General features: G+C 37.6%; 1 protein-coding gene across 6 annotated transcripts in view; it reads left to right on the top strand.

Annotated features, from left to right (window-relative positions):
* The window catches only part of meis2a (Meis homeobox 2a), a 273,596-nt gene that overhangs the window by 234,933 nt on the left and 17,184 nt on the right, over positions 1–21,479 (top strand). For 3 of the 6 annotated variants that reach the window (XM_062041436.1, XM_062041434.1, XM_062041435.1), the window contains exons 10-12: positions 11,886–11,944; positions 16,485–16,595; positions 18,916–19,017. In XM_062041436.1, coding sequence (XP_061897420.1) covers positions 11,886–11,944; positions 16,485–16,595; positions 18,916–18,974 — 229 coding nt within the window. In that variant the 3' untranslated portion in view covers positions 18,975–19,017. The remainder of the gene's footprint in view (positions 1–11,885; positions 11,945–16,484; positions 16,596–18,915; positions 19,018–21,479) is intronic. The other 3 variants (XM_062041437.1, XM_062041439.1, XM_062041438.1) reach the window with 3 other exon arrangements.

Raw genomic sequence — 21,479 nt, 5'->3', positions numbered from 1 at the left:
TGTAAAGATATTCTGTAAAAAGTTGGAGCACTAAGAAAATTAAATTAAAATAGTAAAAGTAATGCTCGGAAAAACAAAAGGAAATACAAGAAAAACAACTGACAGGTAAAAAGTTGGAGTATTGCAAGAAAAAAATTGTTGTAAAAAAAAGTAGTACTAGAGTAGTCTAGAAAAAAAATTAGCTTTTGTTTAAATCGCAAAGATTTAAAGTACTATGATTAAAAAAATAGTTGAATTGCTAGAAAAGTAAAGATCAATAATGCGATATTTTGAGAGAAGAAAAGCCCTTCCGTCACAAGTTATCACACTCTGAACCAAACTCTTGTATGATTTCCTCAAATCCCCAATATTGTTGTTATTTGGTCTTTTTGTGGAAAAAAAAAACAACTTTCTTCAGGCTTCTGTTCGGCGGTCACTCGAACGAGTATGACGATACTCCTGGGAGGGGGGTATCCCTTTATGGAGGATGCCTGTGCGTGACTTTGTTTAACGTGTGGAGACTGGTGCACAGACAGTCACCTACAACACTAACAACAATGGCCTTACATCAACAACCGAGAACTGACGAGGCATTTCCATGGCAACCGCGTGGTCTCAAATTGCTTCTTTCCCATCAGTGCCAACTACTGGCCTGGAATGCACATTGCATCACTTCCAGGAGTTCCTGTCGCGAGAAAGCATGGCGAACATGTGGAATCTCCTCATGTGTCGGAATGTGCTGCTTTCTGGTTAAGTGACTCAAAGCCACACCTGCTAACTAACTGGCTCCTGTTGTCAGCATTCCTCTGCTGACAAATCATCTTTCTGCCCAACCAAGCCCTCTCTGCACAGGCACTAACGTGAGAGGGAGGGCGACTAGAGAGAGCTCGGCCAATCGCTGTGGAGTCGGCCAGCCAATCAGGAGTGGGGTCACTAGTTTGACGACTTAGTGGAGAGGAAAAACATGAGAGAGGAAGAGCGCGATGCTAAACATGTCTACTTTGACAAACAAAAGCTGCTGCAAGAGGAGAACTCAAGTGTGCAGGAAATGTTTTACTTCATTTCATGCAAAATATACACAGCATGCACGCACACACACACACACACACACACACACACACACACACACACACACACACACACACACACACACACACACATATCTATATAATTTTTTCTTGTTCAACTAAACCCTTGCCATCCTTATATTTCTCTTTTACTTTCTCATAATATTACAACTTTTTTTTAACACATGACATCATTTGCAGTAACTTCATATATATATCTATTTTTTTACTTTTACATTTAAAACAAATATTTTAATAATTTTATCTTGTAACTCTTACTTTTTTCTCAATTTTTTTTTCTTTTACAGATTTTGTAGTCATTATTTTACGACCTTATTTCTTAGTGTTTCAATGTTTTTGGTGCATTTTTTTTAACTTTTAGCCTATAACATTCTTTAATCATATTTTTCCTATTTGTATCTCATAATTTTAAGAGTTTTCTACTATCAAATTTAGTATTGTAATTTTTTTGTGACATTTCACTTTTGTTGGACACAAAAACAAATGTAATTTTTTGCTCTTATTACTTTTTTTAAAGGAACGTTGCGCATTCTTATTCTCTTACTCTTCTTGTTCTCATTATTATTATGACCCAATGTCTTAGTGTTCTTGTTACATTCCAGAATTTATAATTAATTGTAGGGATATTTAAACCTTTCTCTCCTAATGTAGATACTTTATTGTAGTTTTTGTTGTAGTGAACTGTATTTTTATACCATTGCCAATTTGTTTTTGTGAATTGTAAACTTTTTTTCTCGTAAAATTACATATTTTTTGTCATAATTCCAACTTTTATTTTATAACAAGAATTTATTTTAAAAAATCTATTTTTTTTGTTTTTCCCTGATCTTACTCCTTTTTTATATTATGACTTCATTCTGGAAATCTTGAAAATGAAAACTTTTTTTTTTTTAATATATTTTTTTCAATATACAGTATGTGAGATTTTTTGTCGGAAAATGTCAACTTTTATCTCGTAACGTTCCGATTGTTGTAACACTATGCAACAATGTTTTTTCCAGAACATTATTCATTTGTTCTTGTACACTTAAACCCTTTCCTTCTAATTATTATTCTTGTCACTTTTTTATTATTTCCCTTTTTTATTTTGGTATTTTATTACATTGTAAAAATGGCACTCGTTTTCCCGAGAACAAAAAACTATTGGAAATAAATGTCCCTGCACTGTAATATTTAACATTTTTTATTTCAATATCAGTATAGTCAGTGTATACAAAATACACTGTGTTCTTGTGGATACTGTCCTGTGACACACACACAAACACACACACACACACACACATTCTCGTATTTCTTACCTTCTTGAGACCTCTGAAAAAGGCCTACCTCCACTATGCAAATTAAAAAAAAGGTAAGCATTTAGTATTTTTTATTTTTTTTATTTTTTTTGTAGTTGGTTTTTAATCTTCATTTACTTCAAGTTATTATAGTATGTCTCTTTATACATATTTATTTTATTTTTTGTATTACTTTTGGCCAAAGGGGACACATTTAAATTTCTTGCACACACTTGTTATATGTTATATGTTATATGTTGGCCAGAGGGGGAGCACTTCATTTTTTTTACACACACTTGTTATTTCATATGTTGACCAGAGGTTGGAGCACTATTAAAACCGACACAGTCAATTTGAAAAATCCCTCCTATTTGGGACCACCCTCATTTTGATAGATTTCACCACCAGGGGTGCAAATGAGACATTCTCTATTAGATGCAATGGTTGGGACCTTGCTTTCGGTCCTAACTTGTTCACCGGTCCTCATATGGAAGGCACTTTTCCTTGTTGATGTCTCAAGAAGGGTAGAAATACAAGAACACACACACAATAAGACATAAGATAACATTGTGTGCTAGCCAGGCTACTTAACAGGCCGCCTCCTCGTGCGCGAGCCCATATTAGTCTGCGTGGACGCTGTGTTGATCCAGCCTAGCAGAGACCCGATGTCAAGTGGACTCCTGCTGCCTTTGGCTCCATCATTCATTCTCGCTCTGTTATTCTCTCAGGGCCGTCCTGAGGACCGCCGTCCGTCCCGGCACATGCATGTATACTATATATCCTACCAAAGTGCGCCGGTTTTGCCATTTTAGGGCATGCTACTGTAGACCATTTGGTGGTCATGTCTAAAGAATGCGCTGAGAATCACACACACACACACACACACACACACACACACACACACGTGCACACGCATTCACACTAATGCTTGAAAGCAGAGTTAGCACATGGACTCCATAAGCTACCTCGCCTTAATAATGACTAAAGAAGAAGTCCGCATTAGACCGCTGGTCCACTCTCTCCTGGGGAGAAGGTACACATTCTGCGGCGTATCCTGAGGAATGACCTCCACACGACCCCTTAACCTTGCCTTTAATTATTTGTTTGAAGACAGCATGGAGTTCCCATGCGGAGAGCTGCGCCGCGTGTGTGTGTGCGTGTGTGTGTGTGTGTGCGCTGTAACACTGAGCAGAGGCAGGCAGTAATAAGCAGCACCACCAGATGTAGATAGTAAAAGGTGGGGACTTTAGGTTTAGAGGGTTCTGGTTCTGCTGGTCCACGTGCAGATTTACAGTGGTTGTGGGCAAGCCTTGGGTTGATCCTCGAGTCCTCCCATCCATCCATCCATCCCAGTTGCTTTATTAGTCCCAGTGGACCCAGCTTGCCCCGGTTCTGTTCTCCTGAGCACACACTATTAACTGTGTTATCTGGGCCAACGTCGATAAGCCCAATTGGCTTTGCTTAGTCTGATAAAAGATGCTCTAAGGCCAAAAGCGGGAGGGGGCGACCCCCCCCCCCCCCCACACCTCTCTAAACTCCAACACACCCCGCCCCCCGGCGAGCCACAACGCCTCCCGGTTGCCGTGGCGACAACTTAAACACACAAAAGCAAACGAGTCAAGAGTGTGAGAAAAAGTGGAGGTTAGCTAAATGGCCTGCTTGTGTTTTCGATATAATTACATTGCAATGATAAGCATTTTAAATAAATCAATGAATGGGGCAAGCATGGCTCGGATGGCAGAGCGGCCGGCCAGAAACCTTGTTTTGATTTGAACCAGGGGTTCCTGGTTCAAATCCAGTTTCCGCCATCACTGCCGTTGTGTCCTTTAAATCACGAGAGAAAAAAGTGAAGTGAATTATATTTATATAGCGCTTTTCTCTAGTGACTCAAAGGGCTTTACATAGCGAAACCCATCATCTAAATTTGAAGCCAATGTGGGTGGCACTGGGAGAAAGGTGGGTCAAGTGCCTTGCCCAAGGACACAACAGCAGTGACTAGGAGGCGGGGGATCGAACCTGAAACCCTCAATTTGCTGGCACGGCCACTCGACCAACCAAGTTTAAAAAGAGCTAAATAAATATAATTCACTTGACTTCATTTCACTTGAAGGATGACTTTGTTTTACATTTAATATGATGTCATATTTTGATCTAAAAATACGTGTTAGTCATATTACAAAAAAATATATATATTTTAGATTATGATTAAGAAAATACATTTTGGAGAATAAAGTTGTAAAATCACTAATATTTTTTACAAGTCTTACCTCATTTAACGACGACAGCATTTCATATGAGAGGAACCTTTTCACAAGAAGAAAGGTGTAGTATTATGAGAAAATAATGTACAATTAGAGAAAGTGAACCATACAATTATTTAAAAAAAATAAGATAAAAATTCAGAATATTACAAGAAAAAATAAATAATAAATACATTAATTACATAATAAATATTGTGATAATAATCATTAGTTGTGTTATATTTGGAAAAAGTCCAAACATAATGAGGGAGTACATTTTGCAACAATAAATGTGTAAAAATGTTAAGATAAAAATTTCAGATTATAATAGGAAAAAATAACAAATACATTAATGAATATTAAATTAATGAAAACAATGTAAACAAATATTTTTTCTGTTAAATTATACCTCATAATTATAAGGTTTTTTTCACTGGCATGACTTTCTTGTAATTTTTAATGTTTGTTTTTATAATTGTAATATTACACCTGTGAAGTGAAAACCCTTTCAGGTGACTACCTCTTGAAGCTCATCTCGAGAATGCCAAGAGTGTGCAAAACAGTAATCAGAGCAAAGGGTGGCTATTTTCAAGAAACTAGAATATAAAACATGTTTTCAGTTATTTAATCTTTTTTTGTTAAGTACATAGTTTTTGAATAGTCATGAAAATAAAGAAAACACATTGAATGAGGAGAAGGGGTGTCCAAACTTTTGGCATGTACTGTAAATATATATATTTATATATATATATATATATATATATATATATATATATATATATATATATATATATAGTCAAAGTTTCTATGGTTTATCCGTTATACAGTGCTCAATACCGGTATAGAGGTCAAGAAAAAACACAGAGGCTATATCATCCCTACAAGCCTGTTTCGCAGGTTTTATAGAATATAGAATAAAAGGGAAACCTGTGGAACAGGCTTGTAGGGATGATATAGCCTCTGTGTTTTTTCCTGACCTAACATACACACACATACACATGTGTGTGTATGTGTGTAAATATATATATATATATATATATATATATATATATATATATATATATATATATATATATATATATATATATATATATATATATATATATATATATATATACACTACCGTTCAAAAGTTTGGGGTCACCCAAACAATTTTGTGGAATAGCCTTCATTTCTAAGAACAAGAATAGACTGTCGAGTTTCAGATGAAAGTTCTCTTTTCCTGGCCATTTTGAGCGTTTAATTGACCCCACATATGTGATGCTCCAGAAACTCAATCTGCTCAAAGGAAGGCCAGTTTTGTAGCTTCTGTAACGAGCTAAACTGTTTTCAGATGTGTGAACATGATTGCACAAGGGTTTTCTAATCACCAATTAGCCTTCTGAGCGAATGAGCAAACACATTGTACCATTAGAACACTGGAGTGATAGTTGCTGGAAATGGGCCTCTACACACCTATGTAGATATTGCACCAAAAACCAGACATTTGCAGCTAGAATAGTCATTTACCACATTAGCAATGTATAGAGTGTATTTCTTTAAAGTTAAGACTAGTTTAAAGTTATCTTCATTGAAAAGTACAGTGCTTTTCCTTCAAAAATAAGGACATTTCAATGTGACCCCAAACTTTTGAACGGTAGTGTATATATATATATATATATATATATATATATATATATATATATATATATATATATATATATATATATATATATATATATATATATATATATATATATAATCAAGGTTTCTGTGGTTTATCCGTTATACAGTGCTCAATACCGGTGTAGAGTGGAATATACCTTAGGTCAGGAAAAAGCACAGAGGCTATATCATCCCTACAAGCCTGTTTCACAGGTTTCCCTGCTCGTCTGGGGATTTTATAGAATATAGAATAAAATCCCCTGACGAGCAGGGAAACCTGCGAAACAGGCTTGTAGGGATGATATAGCATCTTGTGTTTTTTCCTGACCTAACGTATATATAATATATATATGTATATATATATATATATATATATACACACCTTGTCCCCCCTTCGTTATGAAATAATATTAGGAGCAAGGGGTCCATGGAGGGGGCTGGGTCTCACTTTTCACTTCCAGAAGTATCTCCTATGTTACCCTCAAATCCTTTGCTATATTCTTGTGTGTTTCACCTAAAGTCCCCTTTCAACTTTGCCCTCCTCGGGGTCACGCAAGGACCGCCTGCCCTCCTAGATGCCCCGCCACCCCAGTCCTTCTCCGGCCAAACATGGCGCACGTTGCGCGTCACTTTGAGGAGGGCAGATTACAAGCATTTAGGTCCAGCGGTGAAGGTAGGAGCAGGTATCCCAGCTTCACGGGGGATTAGGAACCCAAATTGGTTCCAGCACTGCCTTTGCTGCTAATGACCGCCGCTTACGTTCTCCTGGCAGAGGACCCCCGAAAGCCGGACAGCTTCTAACACCAACCACATGGTCGTCTTCCACCGCTTTATGAACATGAACCGAGGATCTTTCTCGGCTCGTCAGTTTGTGTTAAAAAGGCCTCAAGGTAAAAAATTATAATAATAATTTAACTACATACAAAGCTATAAACCAAACTAAACTTAAGTGTTGCGTAAGAAGTGGTCAAAAAATGTTGTCACCGCCAGTCTCTCTACCCCACAATCAGTGTCACCTGTGCGCCCCTGTATGCTTTCCTCACAGGTGCTGTCCCCAACCTGTGTTGCACCACGGACCGGTTTAATGTCGGCATTATTTTCAGGGACCGGCTTTCCACTTGTGTCAGATAAATACAGCAAAAATAAGTGCATGAAAAATACAAGTCACTATAACGCTGAATTAGTGGGCTTGTTTCTTTTCAATGAAATGCAGATGGAAATCAGCCTTTGGCTACAATCTGTCACATTTAGATTTTATATGTTCATTAATGTGCATTGTATTATGTCACAAAGTTATAACAAATGGCAACTTCCTATCAGGAGTTTTATTGTACATCTATAAACAAGGTTATTGGTGTGTCTAGTGCATACTTACCAACCTTGAGATCCGGAAGAGTTAGTGCTGCAAGGGATTCTGGGTATTTGTTCTGTTGTCAATCAATGTCAATCAATGTTTATTTATATAGCCCTAAATCACAAGTGTCTCAAAGGGCTGCACAAGCCACAACGACATCCTCGGTACAGAGCCCACACACGGGCAAGGAAAAACTCACCCCAGTGGGACGTCGATGTGAATGACTATGAGAAACCTTGGAGAGGACCGCATATGGGTGGGTCTAGGGGAGACCGAAAGCAATGGATGTCGAGTGGGTCTGACATAATATTGTGAAAGTCCAGTCCACAGTGGATCCAACACATCAGTGAGAGTTGTGTTTATGTTGTGTTACGGTGCGGATGTTCTCCCGAAATGTGTTTGTCATTCCTGTTTGGTGTGGGTTCACAGTGTGGCGCATATTTGTAACAGTGTTAAAGTTGTTTATACGTCCGCCCTCAGTGTGACCTGTATGGCTGTTGATAAAGTATGCCTTGCAGTCACTTGAGTGTGTTTAAAAACCGCATATATTATGTGGCTGGGTCGGCACGCTGTTTGAATGGAGGAAAAGCGAACGTGACGCTAAAGACTTAGTATTGTCTTTATGGCACGCCCCCAATATTGTTGTCCGGGTGGAAATCGGGAGAAATTCGGGAGAATGGTTGCCCCAAGAGATTTTCGGAAGGGGCACTGAAATTCGTGAGTCTCCCGGGAAAATCGGGAGGGTTGGCAAGTATGGTCTAGTGGGACAGGCGAAAGTAAAGTTGGAGAAAATGCAGTCCTTTATACATTTTTTAATGTTTCCCTGCGGCCCCGTAGCAAATGCATCACGGACCGGTACCGGTCCCCGGCCCGGTGGTTGGGGACCACTGCTGTAAATGACACAGAACGTAAATGACTTCCTGATTCAAAAAATAAATAACTTAACTTAATATATGCAGTACCAGAGAAACATAAATAACACAAAAATGGCTACCAAAACCATAATGACCAACACCAAAGTACAGTAGTGCAGTAGGCCCAAGTATTCATCAATCACCACCACAATGACCACCACCAATGTGCAGTAGCGTAGTAGGCACAAGTATTCATCAAACAACAAATAATTAATTTAAGTTAATATAAGCAGGACTACCGAAATATGACCACATTCCGGCCCCTAATTCTTGTCTTACAAGTAATCACCATAACATTAATAGGGAGCCATTGCAACGTAGATACGCAAAGTATCCAACAGTATGATGTACATTTATAAATGGTTGATTTATATAGGCTAGTAAGGTAAAGTTTTGTACGTGACAAGTTTCGGCTATCTTGCTTCTGCAGCATTTATAAATACACATTAGTAGGCTAAATGAACCTCTTTAACATAGTATGATGTACATATGTTTTATTTTATTTTTTTATATAATCAAGATTTGGGTTTGTAGTCCATTGTATCAAAAAGCTTCCTTTTTAAGTCCTTTGACATCTTAAAAAAACTCAAAAAATGTGCAAACATGCAAAAAAAAAGTTTCCAAAGTGATCACCTGGGATCCAGTGTGTGGTAATGGTCTGTTTGTATCCTTTAAAATGTTTTATGTCTGACAATGAGATGTTAAGCATATCAGGAAATGTAGGCATCAGAGGTTTCAAAAAAGGTGAGCGCCAACCAGGGTGGGCGCTCACCTTTTTGTGACCCTTAGGGCCCCGTGTACCCGAGCTTCTTTGTGTGTGCGTGCGTGTGTGTGTGTGTGTGTGTGTGTGTGTGTGTGTGTGTGTGTGTGTGTGTGTGTGTGTGTGTTTGGCAATGCTTACTTAATGGGGACATCACTCTGTTTACACTGTCACCTTTAGGGGACCTCTGACGGTATGGGGACAAAAAAAAACAGGTCCCCTAAAGCAGTGGTCCCCAACCTTTTTGTACTTGCGGACCGGTCAATGCCTGAAAATTTGTCCCACGGACCGGGGGGAGAGGTGGGGGTGGGGGTGGTTTGGGTGGGGGGGTAGTCATTTTTTTTTTTTTGTTTGTTTTTTTAGTTTTGTCATAAAGCAATACAATCATGTGTGCTTACGGAATGTATCCCTGCAGACTGTATTGATTTGTATTGATATATAATGTATATATTGTGTTTTTTATGTTGATTTAATTTTTAAAAAAAACAACATTTTTTTTTGTCTTAAAGAAATACAATCATGTGTGCTTACGGACTGTATCCCTGCAGACTGTATTGATTTATGTTGATATATAATGTATATATTGTGTTTTTTATGTTGATTTAATTTTTTTAAAATACCGTAATCGCCCTGAGATCCCAAAATGATTCCCGGGCGCGGCGCCGCTGCTGCCCACTGCTCCCCAAGGGGATGGGACAAATGCAGAGGACAAATTTCACCACATCTAGTGTGTGTGTGACAATCATTGGTACTTTAATCTTTAATCTTAATCTTAATTTCCGGACTATAAGACGCACCTGACTATAAGCCGCACCAGCTAAATTTAGGGGAAAATACAGATTGCTCCATATATAAGCCACACCCGACTATAAGCCGCAGGGTTTTGATGTGTAATTACCGTAGTATATAGGGGTTCCTGCTACCACGGAGGGGATTGTCGGGACAGAGATGACTGTTTGGGAACGCAAAGCGTCCCATTTATTAACAATAAATCTTTCAATCATTCAATCAAACTTTCACATCTTTGACATGGCGAACAGCATTCGTGCAGAGTACAAATAATACAGCGGTGCAAAGTAATACAAAGTGCTCGCCTGTACGTTATCAAAATAACCAGCCCACCGGTATATGAAAAGTCAGTCTTTAATCATTGTGTCATCGTCTTCCTCCTGCGTACTAAAACCACCGAAATCCTCTTCGTCGGTGTCGGAGAAGAACAGGCCGTAAATAAGCCGCACCCTTGTATAAGCCGCAGGGACCAGAACGAGGGGAAAAAGTAGCGGCTTATAGTCCGGAAATTACGGTAATAATAATTTTAAATTTTAAATTTACCGCGGCCCGGTACCAATCGGTCTACGGACCGGTACCGGACCGCGGCCCGGTGGTTGGGGACCCCTGCCCTAAAGGGAAACCTTGCATTCTGTATGGTATCCATCCTTGATTAAAACTAATATATTTTTCCAAAAACAAACTCTGGTTTAGTGTTCCTTAGGATGACATTTTCATACAGCATGATTCTAAAACATGATTACCTTAAAGTATGATTCACATTCAGAATGTTCCATCCTTCTATATATGGTAGTTGGAGTTGCAGACGACTTCATTACTGCTAAATAGCAGTTTTCAGTCATCTCACAGAAGAAGCAGGATTTGCTTTAACATTTAAGTGGTGAAACTCCCTATAATTTGAACATTTTTTTTTTTTTTTTTTTTTTTAATGGTCCTCAGTAGTCACGTACAAATTTGTGTGAATTATGCAAAATGATTTCAATTTGGTCCCCGTGAACCATATTAACTCTTTTTTCCCCCCAGGATCCCCAGTAAGAATGACCAGTACATTACTTCATCAATCCAGGGATTTAAAGACGTGTATGAGCTAACTGGGCAGTGGCCATTTTACCTTCATTTTTTTTATGCCTCCACAACCTGTAGAAAGGGTGGTCCCCCATTCCAAATGATAACCAGTATGTGTGTGTGTGTGTGTGGAGCTTATTTGCTACTAAGGCGGTGATAAAACTTCAGACGGGCCTAATTGATGGCCTCGCTGACATAACAATACCATGTGAACACTCCGTGCCTGCTCCTCCTTTCTGGACAGCTGGAAAAAGAAGGTGTACCCCCACCCCCCTTGAATCGGGGTGGGGGGGGTCCCATTGAGGGCAATGAAAGAAACCATTTGTATCCTCTGTGTTTTCTTAATTAAAGCTTACTTTCAAATTCCGAGGAGGGACATCCTCGCCGGGCTAAGACTGGGAAGAATCAGTAAAGTCGGCGTGCGCAGGGCCAAACTGTCTGCGAGGGAGGATAAAAAAGACGGACGGAGAAAAGGGATGTGCCACCGTGAGCGTACCCCCCCCCCCCCCCTCCCCTCCCCCCACCCCCACCTTTGCAAGTAATACTTGAGGAATGTCTCCCCGGCGCCCGTAGCAACCCGACGTAATCAAAAGCTTTATTAAACGAGGGAGCGAAGGAAAGAAAAGGGCGGGGGGGCATCATCAGGAACATTAAAAGTATCCCTCACTGGGTTGCCAAGTTGCCACACAATCACCCTTTTGTTTGTTGCTGTTTTGTTTGCATGTGTGCGTCTCTCACGCGCTGATTTAATGCCTCCTTCTCCTCCTCCTGCCAGGTTCATTAATGCCAGGAGAAGAATAGTACAGCCCATGATTGACCAGTCGAATCGAGCAGGTAAAGAAAAAAAAACGCATACAGTAACTCTTCTTCTTCTTCTTCTTCTTCTTCCTTCCCTTTCCTCCCTCCTCTTCCTCCCCTGGTGTGAAGATGTCCTTTCCAAAGAGAGAGAAAACTCCTTGCATGCACACGGTTGCCCACTTTCATTTAGGGAAAAGGAGGGCTCTTACCTCAAGTCACCCCACAGAATGAATCTAATTGGAGATTGCCTGCAGATTACCCGCCCTCGTTTTTAATCCAATCACAAGTGAGAAGGGGCGGAGCTTCTTTGCGTAAAAATGTTTAAAAAATATATATATATATACAGTACAGGCAAAAAGTTTGGACACACTTTGGGGCGGCGTGGCTCGGTTGGTAGAGCGGCCGTGCCAACAACTCGAGGTTTCCGGGTTCGATCCCCGCTTCCGCCATCCTAGTCATTGCGGTTGTGTCCTTGGGCAAGACACTTCACCCACCTGCTCCCAGTGCCACCCACACTGGCTTAAATGTGACTTAGATAATGGGTTTCCCTATGTAAAGCCCTTTGAGTCACTAGAGAAAAGCGCTACATAAATATAATTCACAATTCAATCACAACTTACCTCATTTCAATGCATTTTCTTTACTTTTGTGACTATTTACATTGTAGATTGTCACTGAAGGCATCAAAACCATGACACCTGGGAAGTGAAAAAAACGCTTTTGAAGCTCATGGAGAGAATGCCAAGAGTGTGCAAAACAGTAATCGGAGCAAAGGGTGGCTATTTTTGAAGAAACTAGAATATAAAAGATGTTTTCAGTTATTTCACCTCAGTTTTTCAGTTTTACATAACCACATGTGTTCATTCATAGTTTTGATGCCTTCGGTGACAATCTACAATGTAAATAATAATAATAATAATAATAATACCTGGGATTTATATAGCGCTTTTCTAAGTACCCAAAGTCGCTTTACATGTTAAAAACCCATCATTCATTCACACCTGGTGGTGGTAAGCTACTTTCGTAGCCACAGCTGCCCTGGGGTAGACTGACGAAAGCGTGGCTGCCAATTTGCGCCTACGGCCCCTCCGACCACCACCTGTCATTCATTCAACAGTCATTCACCGGTGAATGACTGTTAAATAAATAGTCATGAAAATAAAGACAACCCATTTAAATGAGGTGTGTCCAAACTTTTGGCCTTTACTGTATATATATCAGTTGTAAAGTAAAGTTAAAGTAAAGTACCACTGATAGTCACACACACACTAGGTGTGGTGAAATTACCCTCTGCATTTGACCCATCCCCCTGTTCCACCCTCTGGGAGGTGAGGGGAGCAGTGAGTAGCAGTGATGGCCACGCTCGGGAATCATTCCGGTGATTTAACCCCCAATTCCAACCCTTGATGCTGAGTGCCAAGAAGTTATCTATCCAGGGTCAAACTATTATTTAACTGTCCAGACGACATGTTGACACTGTGTACATTAAAATAAGTTTAAGTAAGGTTTTAACACTGTTGACTGCCATGAAAGTTAAGTTAGATAATTTAAAAACAACTGTAAAATACAAATAAATACAAGTTTTGATCGTAATGACAAACAATGAATAACAAAAAAAGTTTTAAACATTTTTCATTGTCATTCAAGTGTAAAAAGAAGTTAAGCAACACATCAAGGTTACTACTCGTAAAAATATGCTAACAACTGTAAAGACTCACATATTTTAGAAGAAAGACATAATGCCTGTTTAAAATGGTTGCCAAACAATTGTAAAAATAAGTTAGGCAACACAATAAAGTTCCTAATTGTCATGGTGATGTAGAAACAAGCTGGCAGTTAATATGCAGCTTTAGAGACTTGGGTTTTAATACTGACCTAATGCAATGCTAGTTCTGTATTTATTATGAAAATTTAAAAAAAAGCCATACAAGTGTAACGCAACACATAAAAATTTGAGTTCAGTATGGAGCCCCTAAAGGGAAATGGGGGGAAAAAATGTTTTAATAATTTAAAACAATTTTTTTAGACATGTATCTGGTGCGAACGAGAAACTATCTCGTGCACACGAGAAACTTTTTATAAAGTTATAAAAAAAAATAAAAAATGTAAAAAAAAAATTTTTCGCCCATGTACCTTTAGTTCGAACGAGAAACTATCTCGTGCGCACGAGAAACTTTTTATAAAGTTATAAAAAAAAATAAAAAAATGTAAAAAAAAATGTTTTCGCCCATGTCCCTTTAGTTCGAACGAGAAATGAATTGGGAAATTAATTTTCACATTCCCAATTGTCATTCAAGTGTAAAAATAAGCTAAGAACTGTTGATATTACGATGTAAAAACGGACATTTCTGATGATAAAGACATAAAGCATCTGGAAGGTAATCATTTTTTTCAACAGTTTGGTCATAATTTGTATCAAAAACTTCTTTAACATGTTACATTTCCTAATCGCAAATCACATGTTGTGAGATAAATATTTATTTTTCAAAGTTTTGTAAGGAAAACTTCATGTTGACATTCCTGATGCTCGTTCAAGTGTAAGAAGAAAGTAAGCGGCGTAAAAAAAAAAAAAAGACGGCTTTGAACGTGAGCCCACGCACTTTTCCTCGCTGCCAAAATAAAATAGTTTCTTCTTCTTGATTTCTCTCGGGATCAATGTGAGAAAAAGCCAAAGAAAAAGCAAAGCGCTTGCTGAACGGGCGCCCTGTGACTTGATAGAGGTGTCATATTTCTGCTCTATTTATTGTCAACACTTTCATTAAAAAAGTGACGCTCTTATGCAAAACATGATTTATTTTAACTTTAATTAATTAATGATGTCCACTGCAGAGGACGCTGCTTCTCAGGAGGATATTTGTTGGTCGGTGCGACTTTAGGGTCCTATTTCCCCCCGATATTCCAAATTGTCCACATTCACATTTCCGTATTGCCGTTTATTAAATATGAATGGGCAACAGGTGTGTTTGCATGCTGTTGTTGGAACACATCAAACATACTATGGAATAATTCCATCCTAATCGGCATAAAGACGTCATTTGTGTTTGTTTCTATTAGCGACTTTGTTCAAGCCGCCTATCCCAACTGAAGATAATCCCGGTTGATGGAGCAGATCATCCAAAAATAATGCCGTTAAAATCCTAAGAAGGATCAAGATGATCATGAAAGACAAAGAAAAGGCAGATCTGAAGATTTTGGAGTCGTCATATTAATCTGCCAATTAATATTTTGACTGCATGCTTTCTGGTAGTGTGACAACAATGTGTGTGTGTGTGTGTGTGTGTGTGTGTGTGTCTGTTCTTGTATTTCTACCCTTCTTGAGACACCAACAAGGAAAAGTACCGTCCATATGAGGACCAGTGAACAAGTTAGGACATAAATCATGGTCCCAATACGGAAAAGCATCGCATCTAATAGAGAATGTCTCATTTGCACCCCTGGTGGTGAAATCTATCAAAATTAGGGTGGTCCCAAAAAGGAGGGATTTTTTTTTCAAATTGACTGTGTGTCGCTTTTAAAAGTGCTCCCCCTCTGGTCAACATGTGAAATAACAAGTGTGTGTAAAAATTTGAAGTCCACCCCCTCTGGCCAACATATGTAATAACAAGTGTGTGTAAACAATTTAAATGCGCCCCCTTTGGCTAAAATTAATTTAAAAAATAAATAAGTAAATATGTATATAGAGACATACTGTAATAACTTGAATTAAATAATGAAGATTAAAAACCAATTACAAACAAAAAAATTTAAAAAAATAACTAAATAACTAAAAGCCGTCTTTTTTTCACAATGTGTTGACTTTTTTTTCTTATAAAATTGGGAACAATTTCTCATACTATTTCTGTTTCTGTAATTTTGCAATATTTTCTCGTAAAATGACTACTTTTTTATGTAAAATGATTACTTTTTAATGCAAAATGGTGACATTTGTCATGTAAAATTATGGTAAAAAAAAAATTGTTGTTCTTGTAAAATAGTGACATTTTTGGAGTAAAATTATGACTTTTGAAATAATTTAGCCAAGTAAAATTCTCATTATTATTATAATATTGCCAACATTTTTAAGTTTTCTTATAAATTGTGACTTTTGTCAAGTAAAATTACCACTCTTTTCATAAAATTGCCAAAATGTTATGCTTTTCCTGTAAATTTGCGACTGTCGTTGAGTAATATTCCAACTTTTATCATAATATTGCACAAAAGTTAAATTTTTCTTGTGAAATTTTGACTTGCGTTGAGTAAAAATCACGACTTATTATAATACTAGAGGTAGGCATTTTTCAGAGGCCTCAAGAATGTAACAAATACCGTGGTGTGTGTGTGTGTGTGTGTGTGTGTGTGTGTGTGTGTGTGTGTCTCAATGCAGTGCACAAACATGAGCACAATGTCTTACAGTATGTTTGGGCTGGATCTAAGACAATTGCTGATTGTCTGGTGTGTTTTCTCTTCTTCTTCCTCCTCCCCCCCCCCCCACCCCACATGCTCCACCCCCCCCCCCCCTTCACAAACCAAATCCTCGCCCCCCCACCTCCACCCCCCACCTCCACCACCCCATTGCCCGCGTTTTGACTACAATCAGGTTTTCTTCTTGATCCTTCAGTAAGCCAAGGAGCAGCGTACAGTCCCGAGGGCCAACCAATGGGCAGCTTCGTGCTGGACGGTCAGCAGCACATGGGGATCCGACCGGCCGGTGAGTCTCCCTGCCGGCTTGCCCCGCCCCTTTCCAAAAAAAAAAATCCATCCACCCTGTTTGTAGCATGAGCGCTAACCCCTAGCACGAGCTAGCAACACTTTGGTTTCTGGTTTCCCCCCCCGTCCTTCAGTGCTATAATGTGACCAACAATAACAACAAGTCATTAGGGATGGGCATTTAACTTCATGCATTCATTAATCGATTGCGGAAAAGATGACAAATTGAGGAAATGTGAGGTGAAGGTGGTGGAAATCACCACAGTTACATTTTATACATGTTATAATCTCGTCATCATACGATCATTGTTTACCAACAAACTGATGGAAACCTCCCTTTGCAATCTGAAGTCATGACAACAAGCAGATGTCAAAATTCAACTCAGACTGACTTCATATGTTGATTGTGTGCACTACTTGGCTGCAACCAGCAGGGGCACTGTCTCCAATAGATTCCAGTCTGATCATTAAAAAACTGTTGAAGTCGCTTCCTAGCAGCTCCACTGTAGACACGGCACAAGAGCCAAGCGTGCAGGTTTTAACAAGGTTTTAATGATCATTTGTTTTAACACAGTCTTACTCCAGTAAAACGTGACTTTTCGGTCACGTCCGTATCCTCTCTCCCTCTCTGCTCCCGGCCGCTGACTGTTAAAGACAACAGATGATTAGATTAACACGTACCACCCGTGAAATGTAATCACCTGCCAGCTGTGTCTCGCCGTCAGCACTGCCACGCCCCCGTCTGATGGTGCTCTGTCCTCAGCACCGCGGACAGAGGCGGTGACCTTTGCTCCTGCAGGCAGCGCTGACAACATCTCCCCCCATTTATATAGCCCTTGATCTTGAGTGTCTCAAAGGGCTGCACAAGCCACAACGACATCCTCGGCTCAGATCCCACGTCAGGGCAAGAAAAAACAACCTAATGGGATGACAATGAGAAACCTCGGAGGGGACCCCGGATGTGGGGACGTCGAGTGGATCTAGTTAATAGTGTGAGAGTCCAGTCCATAGTGGGTCCAGCAGGGGATCATCTTGAGTGGAGACAAGTCTGTAGCGCAGAGACGTCCCCAACTGATGCACAGAGGAGTGGTCCACCTTGGGTCCCGACTTTGTCATCTGTGGTTACCTAATAGCCTCTCCACGCAGGAGACGGGGGCAGAGCAGAAAAGAGACGGCAGATCAACTATTTAAAGGCTAGAATATACAAATGAGTTTTAAGATGGGACTTACATGCTGAGGTAGATGGGAGGGCATTCCAGAGTATTGGAGCCCAAATAGAAAAAAAATGCTCTATAGCCCGCAGACTTTTTTTGGGCTATGGGAATCACTAACAAGCACTAATAAAACAACAATAAATAATCTCTTAGTTGATTAACTAAACATTCAAAAACATGTTTTTACCACATGAAATGTATTGAGTACCTGGCTGCAACCAGTAGAGGCGCTGTGGTTTCCTGAATAGCAATAAGGATATTAATGTTTGGCATTAAAAACAATTACTACTGCTAATGTTTATTAATAATATTATTATTAATAACAACAATAAAATACGGCATAAAAACAGGAGCTCAAAACATTCTGAGAGAACTTTTTCTCTCTCAATTGTAACCTCACTGATGAATAGTTGCTTTAAGTTGATTAAAATATTTTTTTGGCAAATAAGTAAAAGAAAGAAAAAAAAACACGTTATAGAAAAAAAAAAAAAGTTAAATGATTTTTTAATTTTTTTTTTAAAGTCATAGTTTTAAAATTAGAATCAAATAAAAAGCAGAGCATGTATGAGTATGAGAAGCCCATCCCTAATATGGTCATGTCTTCCTCTTCCTCTGTCATTTCTCCATCTCCAGCTAACCCACAGGTGTCAAACTCAAGGCCCGGGGGCCAGTTCTGGCCCGCCACATCAATCTATGTGGCTCGCCAAAGCCTGGGAAAAAATGGGTTTCAATAAAATACTTTTTTTTTTTAAACTAAATGCATTCGTTCTTTCAATTTTGACAGAAAAAAATGCATATTTTAAACTTTCTATTATTATATACTGTATTGCACAACTATTTGTGTGGGATAAAAACTAATTGTTAAGTATCTGCTTGTCGCCTTTATTTATGCTTTTAAAGCAAGTTATACATAAAAAAATGTCTATAATCAAATGCATATGCATTGCGAATAATCATGATTAATCATCAGGTAAATTAATTTTAAAAAATCGGCCCCTTTGAAAGCGGCCATTACTGCGGTGTGGCCCTCAATGGAAATGAGTTTGACACCCCTGAGCTAACTAACCTGTACGCTCCTCACCCGTGATCCTTCTCTCCTTTTCCCAGGGCCTATGAGTGGAATGGGGATGAATATGGGCATGGATGGGCAATGGCACTACATGTAACCTCCGTCTTGTAAAGCAAAAACGCAAAGAAAAAAAGGGGGAAGTAAGTACTGGGCTCTTCATCTTCTTTATTGTCCTGTTTTGTGACTTCTCTCCGAGCTTGTGTGGGCCTTTTTTGTGTGTGTCTTTAATGTTTCCACCTCAATATATTTTGGAGCAGGATGGGAGGGAGAGATAGGGAGTAGTCAAGGATGAATAAAATTTGGGGGTAAAGGACCCCCCCCCCCCCACACACACACACACACACACATTATTGTATTTGTTACCTTCTTGAGACCACCGGAAAATGCCTACCTCTTTAGGACCACACTTTGTAGATATATAGAGGTTTGTATTTACAACAATAATAATATATACATACTATGCAAATATTTAAAAAATTGAAATTTCACAAGAAAAAGGTCACAGTTTCACAAGAAAAACTTGGAATTTTGGCAGTATTATAATAAAAGTCGTCATTTTACTCAATGCAAGTCAACATTTGACAAGAAAAACTGAAAATGTGTGCAATATTATGATTAAAGTTGGAATTTTACTCTATAACTCGCAATTTTACAAGAAAAGCTTAAAATTTTGCCAATTTTATGAGAAGAGTCGTAATTTTACTCGACAAAAGTCACAATTTTATAATAAAACTTAAAAATGTTGGCAATATTATAAAAATAATCGGAATTTTACCAGGCAAAATTATGACAAAAGTCATATAATTTTACTCAAAAAATGTCACTATTTTACAAGAAAAGCTTAAAATGTTGGCAATTTTATGACAAGAGTCGTAATTTTACTTGACAAAAGTCCCAATTTTATAAGAAAACTTTTAAATGTTGGCAATATTATAAAAATAATCAGATTTTTACCAGGCAAAATTATGACAAAGGTTATCATTTTACTCAAAAAATGTCACTATTTTACAAGACAAGCTTAAAATGTTGGCAATTTTATGACAAGAGTCGTAATTTTACTTGACAAAAGTCCCAATTTTATAAGAAAACTTTAAAATGTTGGCAATATTGTAAAAATAATTAGATTTTTACCAGGCAAAATTATGACAAAGGTTATCATTTTACTCAAAAAATGTCACTATTTTACAAGAAAAGCTTAAAATGTTGGCAATTTTATGAAAAGAGTCGTAATTTTACTCGACAAAAGTCACATTTTTATAAGAAAACTTTAAAATATTGGCAATATTATAAAAATAATCTGATTTTTACCAGGCAAAATTATGACAAAGGTCATAATTTCACTCAAAAAATGTCACTATTTTACAAGAAAAGCTTAAAATGTTGGCAATTTTATGAAAAGAGTCGTAATTTTACTCGACAAAAGTCAGAATTTTATAAGAAAACTTTAAAATGTTGGCAATATTATAAAAATAATCAGATTTTTACCAGGCATAATTATGACAAAGGTCATCATTTTACTCAAAACATTTCACTATTTTACAAGAAAAGCTTAAAATGTTGGCAATTTTATGAAAAGAGTCGTAATTTTACTCAACAAAAGTCACAATTTTATAAGAAAACTTTAAAATGTTGGCAATATTATAAAAATAATCTGATTTTTACCAGGCAAAATTATGACAAAGGTCATAATTTTACCAAAAAATGTCACTATTTTACAAGAAAAGCTTAAAATGTTGGCAATTTTATGACAAGAGTTGTAATTTTACTCCACAAAAGTCACAATTTTATAAGAAAACTTTTAAATGTTGACAAAATTATAAAAAATAATCAGATTTTTACCAGGCAAAATTATGACAAAGGTCATAATTTTACTCAAAACATTTCACGATTTTACAAGAAAAGCTTAAAATGTTGGCAATTTTATGAGAAGAGTCGTAATTTTACTCGACAAAAGTCACAATTTTATAAGAAAACTTTAAAATGTTGGCAATATCATAAAAATAATCTGATTTTTACCAGGCATAATTATGACAAAAGTCATAATTTTACTCAAAAAATGTCACTATTTTACAAGAAAATCTTAAAATGTTGGCAATTTTATGAGAAGAGTCGTAATTTTACTCGACAAAAGTCACCATTTTATAAGAAAACTTAAAAATGTTGGCAGTATTATAAAAATAATCCTAATTTTACCAGGCAAAATTTTGACAAAAGTCATCATTTGATTAACAAATGTCACTATTTTACAAGAACAACAAAAAAAAATTGGCAATATTGTGATAAAAGACAACGTTTTATATGACAAATGTCACCATTTTGCATTAAAAAGTAATAATTTTACATTAGGAAAAGTAATAATTTTTCGAGAAAATATTGAAATATTACAGAAAGAGAAACAATATGAGAAATACTTCTCAATTTTATAAGAAAAAAGTCGACACATTGTGAGAAAAAGACTGCTTTTACTTAATTTTTTGGTTTGTTTAATTTTTTGTTTTTAATTGGTTTTTAATCTTCATTATTTACTTCAAGTTATTACAGTATGTCTCTATATACATATATATATATATATATATATATATATATATTTTTTTTTTGTATC

Source organism: Entelurus aequoreus, linkage group LG03, assembly GCF_033978785.1.
Source record: "Entelurus aequoreus isolate RoL-2023_Sb linkage group LG03, RoL_Eaeq_v1.1, whole genome shotgun sequence".
NCBI classification, from domain to species: Eukaryota; Metazoa; Chordata; class Actinopteri; order Syngnathiformes; family Syngnathidae; genus Entelurus; species Entelurus aequoreus.
The sequence above is the reverse complement of the archived record's forward strand: the minus strand, read 5'-3'. Positions and strand labels throughout refer to the sequence as shown.